Source organism: Chrysochloris asiatica, unplaced genomic scaffold (genome assembly GCF_000296735.1).
Source record: "Chrysochloris asiatica unplaced genomic scaffold, ChrAsi1.0 scaffold00045, whole genome shotgun sequence".
NCBI lineage: Eukaryota > Metazoa > Chordata > Mammalia > Afrosoricida > Chrysochloridae > Chrysochloris > Chrysochloris asiatica.
Window position 1 is genome coordinate 7,615,307 of NW_006408563.1, and position 6,548 is coordinate 7,621,854.

General features: G+C 35.4%; 1 protein-coding gene across 1 annotated transcript in view; it reads left to right on the forward strand.

The window, feature by feature from the left end:
• WDR12 (WD repeat domain 12) overlaps window positions 1-6,548 on the forward strand; it is a 22,863-nt gene that overhangs the window by 10,560 nt on the left and 5,755 nt on the right. The window contains exons 8-12 of the mRNA XM_006861974.1: window positions 1,580-1,665; window positions 3,330-3,470; window positions 3,594-3,699; window positions 3,862-3,994; window positions 6,129-6,201. Of these exons, the coding sequence (XP_006862036.1) occupies window positions 1,580-1,665; window positions 3,330-3,470; window positions 3,594-3,699; window positions 3,862-3,994; window positions 6,129-6,201 (539 nt within the window). The remainder of the gene's footprint in view (window positions 1-1,579; window positions 1,666-3,329; window positions 3,471-3,593; window positions 3,700-3,861; window positions 3,995-6,128; window positions 6,202-6,548) is intronic.

The window sequence follows — 6,548 nt, forward strand, 5'->3', positions numbered from 1 at the left end:
GGAAATGTATGAGGGCGAGTTAAGAATGATCCACACCCTGGTTAAAGAATTTATTTTAATCAATTTTTAGAAAAGACAGATGCATCATTTTTTGGTCTAATTCCCTTGCTTTGTAATACACTTTGCCCAACTGTCAACAAATTTTCATATTCCTTTATTAAAAAATGTTTTAGGCTGAGCTGCGAGCCACGAATGCACCACTGTCTTCACTTCTTCATTAGAGGTGAAATTTAGTCCTTGAAGGGCTGATGAAAATCCAATGGAACAAGATCAGGACTATACGGAGATGCTTTAACACCTCAAAATGAAGTTTTTGCAGCGTGTCAACATTGTTGGCAGAGGTGTGCGGATGTACATTGACATGCAGTGTCACAAAGCCCTTGGATAACAGTCCTTTGTGTTTAATCTGAAGTTTAGGCTTTGGCTCTTCATTGAGCATCTCACTGTAATGAGCACTGTTGATTGTTGAGCCCTTTTCCTGGTAGTGTTCCAATACTGGCCCTTGAGAATCCCAGAAAGCTGTAAGCATCAATTTTCCAGCTGTTGGTTGACTTTTGCACTTTTTCTTGGTTGACAATTAAGGATATTTACATTCCATACTCTGCTGTTTACTCTCATGCTTGTAGTGATGAATCCATGTCTAGTCTCTGGTAATGATTGTTTTAAAGACACTTTTACTTTCCTTCTAGTATCAGTTCAAATTTTCTTTGTAGACGTCCAAATCTGCTTATGCTGTTCTGTGAGATATTTTGGTACGCATCTTGCACTAACTTTTCAAAACCCAAGTATGTCCTGGATTATTTCATAGGCAGAGCTGTGGCCGATTTGAAAATGATTTGTCACATAATCCACTGTCACTTGTGTATTCGACAGAATCATTTCACGTGCATGCTCAATCTTGTCATCAGCTTTGGACATGAACAGATGTTTTAATATAACTGGAGTGTGGATACTTTTCAATTCATACTTGTATTATTTATTGGTGAAAGAGAATAAATATGACTAAAATATATCTACTGTTAATGTGTTTATACATCTGTCATTTCACCTTTATAATGGAAATAATTTGTCCGAACTCTCCTGGGACTAATAATAGACAATTTTGCAAGATTAATGTAAAATAATAAATATTTACAATAATCTTAAAGACATAGCAAGATTTTTTACTGGCTGAGTATTACTTTTTAATGTACTTTATTTTTTTCCTAATTTTTGGAAGAATGGTAATCCAGGTACTGTTTTTCTACGTATAATTTTCTATTAACTAAAACAATGAGGACTATCCATTCCCTGGAGTCCTGGTGTGGCACTGTGGGTTAATGTGCTAGACTATAAACTCCGTTTGAACCACAAAGTCAGCAGTTTAAGCTCATCAGCCACTAATCAGAAACCCTGTGCAGGGTTGCTATGGGTTGGAACTGATTCAACAGCACTTAACAACAACAAATCCATTTCCTAACTAGTTCAGATAACATGCAGAAATTATATACCCAGAAATGTACAGAATTTTTTGAGATTGTTTACTATTAATATTGACTGTACATTAAGTGAATGGTAAATCTAATTCCCTGTGATGCAGTCCCTACAGATGAAGAAGACGAAATGGAGGAATCCATAAACCGACCCAGAAAGAAACAGAAAACAGAGCAGTTGGGACTAACAAGGGTAAGAATATACTTGACCTTGGTCAGTATTGACAAATATATGGTAAATTATGTTTCTTTTTGCTTTGCCTTGTTGCTTTACAAACCTACTAAAAGAAAACATAGTTATGCTTATAGTTTTCAATTATAAACACTGTATTGTAAATTTTCTTAGTCTCTGAATAGAGTATCATTGAGCCAGGCTTTACATACTGGTAGGTTATTATTTAGCTTTTATAGTTGACCTCTGGTGGTGCTGTGGGTTGGCACTGGGTTTCTAACTGCTCAAATCCATCTGCCACTTCATGGGAAAAAGATGAGGCTGTCTGCTCTTGTGAAGATTTATGCCTTGGGAATCCTATATAGGATTGCTATGAGTTGGAATTGACTCCATAGCAGTGGGATTAATTTTTTGTTTTTATCTAATATCTTGATGCTTGGCAACCTTGAATTGCCAGTTGCAGTGAAACTTTTGCTCTAATTAGCAAATAACAGAAAAATTGGGATTTTTAAGACCAAAAGGATAAGACTATTACCATAAAGTTGTATTTTCTCAACATTTCCTTTCCATACCTGACAATTTATCTGTCATTTGTGTCTTACTTTATATACCGTAAGGTTTGTTTGTACATTTTTAAGGGATTGTTAATACAAACAAATAAACCAAAAAGAATATATAACAGAGATTGTTTTATGTATCCTTCAAAGTCTAAAACATTTATCTCTGGCTCCTTAAAGAATCTTCTGATTCCTGATTTAGTATATATAATCTCATAATACAGATGAGATAATATTTAAGGAGGTTTAAATATACAAAGTTATAATAGTAGTTGTATAATAAATAGTTGCAAAAAATGAGCACCACACCATCTCTCCCACAGCACTCTCTTCTCAGATGGATTCGATAATTCATTGCATTGACCACACAGAACTCATCTATTCGACAGATACCATACTAACGGTTAGGGGGTTTATTAGGGCTTTAATAGACATTCAGGGTCAGATATGTTCAGGGAACAGTTGTTGTTCCAGTCAAGATAACCTCTCTTCAGCTCTGCCTACAAACAGGTCTTTCTGTGCCCAGCTAATGCTACAAAGTTCTTTTAGGCTGTTGATAAATGCCAGCAGGATACACCATTCCACCATAAGTCGCAGCCTGATGGCACTTGGCTCGAGCTCCATGGGCCAGCAATCCTAGGTTCTCCCAATTAAGTGCCTGGAAGCACTCCATTCCACAAACTAGCCTCTTTCCTAAACACACTCAGCTTTTCTTGCTCTGTGGGTTAGGAAGCTGAAGCTCTGTTTCATGCTCTGGTTCTTGGTTCTGCTGTTGCTGCCCCTCTGAGAATTTAGTGTTTATATTAATACTGCTATCAAATGAAAATATACAAGGATGCAACAAATATAGTGAAAAGACAACAAACTTTGTAATAATATGAGTTCAAACTTGAGTCTTGATACTTATAAATTGTGTGACCTTGGGCATGTTATCTTTTCACTTTTAGTGTCTTCCTTTATAAAATGAAAATAAACATCCATGTTGGAAGTTTGTTGTAAAGAAGAAATATGTCAGTGTGTGAAAGCTGAAGTGTCTGGCAAACTAGCATGAACTTTAGAAGTAATATTACTGGTTCTATTACTGTAAAATGAAAATACTTTCCCTTTTTTGGGATCTGTTATTTCTAGACTCCCATGGTGACCCTCTCTGGCCATAAAGAAGCAATTTCTTCAGTTCTATGGTCAGATGCTGAAGAAGTTTGCAGTGCATCTTGGGACCACACAATTAAAGTGTGGGATGTTGAAACTGGCAGTCTTAAGTCAACTTTGGTAAGATTTATAAATTCAGTGTTTCTCCAGTGGACTTATATCTTTTGAGTGATGAACTTCTAGAATGGTTACTTTTAGCCTACCGTGCATGGGTCAGTGTCCTTTCCTTCTCTTTTTTTTCAGACTGGAAATAAGGTTTTTAATTGTATCTCCTACTCATCACTTTGTAAACGTTTAGCGTCTGGGAGCACAGATAGGCATATCAGACTGTGGGATCCCCGAACTAAAGGTGAGTGTGAATGGGGGATGATGTGTGTGTGTGAATAATAATGATTTATCTTCTTACTACAGATATGTATAAACATTTAACTTTACAGAAATATTTCTTAGGCTTGTTCCATTACTTTTCTTTTCTGCAATTTGACAATTATTATCTTTTTGCTTTGCTCAGATGGATCTTTGGTGTCACTGTCCCTAACATCACACACTGGCTGGGTCACATCAGTAAAGTGGTCTCCTACTCATGAACAACAACTAATCTCAGGTTCTTTAGATAACTTTGTCAAACTGTGGGATACAAGAAGGTAACTTCTATTTATGATATATAAAAGAGATACTCTGATAGCCAGTTGTTTACAGAAAAAAGTGAAGAAAATAGTGAAATGATTAATCAAAGACAGAAGGGTAAAAAAGAGTTATCCATAATAATACCTGATGTCATAAATAAAAAGTTTATAAAACTCACATTTCTTACATTGAAATTGATGTTATAAGACTGATGGAAAAATAGTTTATGGATAATATCCTGAGCTTTAATACAAATATAATGAATAATTTAGAAGAAGGACAGTGGTCCCTGAATAAATGGAACTGTGACTGGATTATAAACAAATATATCATTTGATAGAAAATTAAATAAAAATACAGGTGTTTCAGGATAATCAGATATTAAAGGTTTCTTTATTTCTTCTTGGTTGTTGTTAAGTGCCGTGGAATCAGTTGTGGGTTATTTCTATGTTAATATATGTTTAGAATTTCTTAAATGCATGCACAATTCTTTTGCATCTGCTTACAAGTAGAACAGTGAGGCATTAACCACATACTTGTCTTTATTGTTGTTTTACCGTAAATTTGCTTTATAACATATATACATTATTTTATCATATATGATTTGTTAACATCTAGAGGTATATACATTTTAATTGGATACTTAGATAGCACTTAGCATATAGTTTGATAGTAATAAAGACCCATGGTGCTGCTGTGGGATAAGCATTGAGCTGCTAACTATAAGGTCAGAGGTTCAAACCCACCAGCCACTCAGTAGGAGAAAGATGAGGCTGTCTGCTCCCATAAAGATTTACAGTCTTGGAAATGCTAAGAAACAGTTCTATTCTGCCTTGTAGGGACAGTCACAGTTGGCTTGATGGCAGGGATGAGTTTTGATAGTAATAAATGCTATGAAGAAAGTAAAGCAGAGTGAAGGGAGATGACACTTGGAAAGGCTCTCTGAGAAAGTAGTATTTCAGTAGTGAATTATGTGAAGGTATAAGCCATGCAAAGGAAACAGCATATGTATTGTGTTTCCACAACAAAGGAAACAACAGATAATACTCAGAAGAATCTTGGCATTTTGGAAAAATAGCAAGAAGGCCAGTGTTACTAGAAAGAAGAAATCGAAGAGAAGTGGTGGGACAGGCTGGGTGTAGTTCTGACATATGTCAGTTTTATCTTATAGGCCATGGGACAGCGTTTGAGTTTCATTCTAAGTGTGATAGAAAGGCTTTGGAGAGTTTTGAGCAGAGTAGCAGGAATGGAAGCAGGCAGACTGTTATAACTCAGAGACAGATAATGGAGACTTGGAATGTGGTGGTAGCACTACAGATGATTCTAGGTATATTTTGATAATCACTTTTTGGTAAGACTGACTTGTGTATTGAACATAGAGATAGGAAGCAAGGATAATGCCCATGTTTGCTACCTGAGTAGAAAGCAGGTGTGGGAGGGAAAATTAAGTTTTGTTTGGGTTTTTAATTTTGTAATGTCTTGGTGCTGTAGACAACACTGGACTGCTAACCAAACCAAAAGATTGGTGGCTTGAACCCACTAGCCATATCTTGGAAACCTTGCTGTGAGGTGAAACCAATTTGAAGGCACTAAATAACATAAAGCATCTGGGTTCTGGTGTGGTGCTATAGGATAAGCACTGGTTTGTTTGTTCACACCCACCAGCTGCTCTCAAAAACCCTATACAGGGTCACTATGAGTTTGAATCTACTCTACTACACTTTAACAACAACGTAAGGCATCTACTTAGGCAACTGGATATAGGTATCAAGCACAAGAGAAAAGTTTGGATTGAAGATAGAAACTTGAGTATTGCTAGCAGATAGATGGAGACAAAAGGTCATGATTTGGGTATAAAAGAAAGGTAGTCGTGGAAATGGACCTGATTTTAAATAAATACATTTTTTTATAAATGACATTTTCCTGAATATATTTTGTTGCACCAAATCATTGTAATCTGCAAATTATATTGGAAAAACAGAACAGGTGCTCAATTAAATGCTCAGATTTTTAAGATAAGTGGTTCTTAGAGCAAGGATCTGTATACCCTGTAAAGTTTTCAGAAAGGTACAAGTGATTATCTACTCTCTATATGTTTGGTTGTTTCAATACTGTGAAGTGTAAATAAGATGTTAATGTTTTCCATTTTAGCTGTAAAGCTCCTCTCTATGATCTGGCTGCTCATGAAGACAAAGTTCTGGGTGTAGACTGGACAGATACAGGGGTAAGAACTTCTGAGTTACTAGGTGAAGAGGTATATTATTGCAATAACTATGGTGTTTGTATTTATAGAATTACTAGTTTCCATATATCTGATGGTTATAATTCTGAATTGTGTTTTCCCTTAATTGCACATCTCATTTAAAGGGAAAACATATTTGTCCTTTGATAATAAAAGTAGTAAACTTTGAAAAAAAAATTAAAGTTGAAATTTTGAAGTAGTTAATTTTTCATGAGTTTTTTGGGGTTTTTTTTAAGGTTTTTGTTGTGGATTGAGTGAAAGTTTACAGGACAGATCATCAGTTTTACATTCAACAAATCATACACCTTGTTTCATTACAATGATTATAA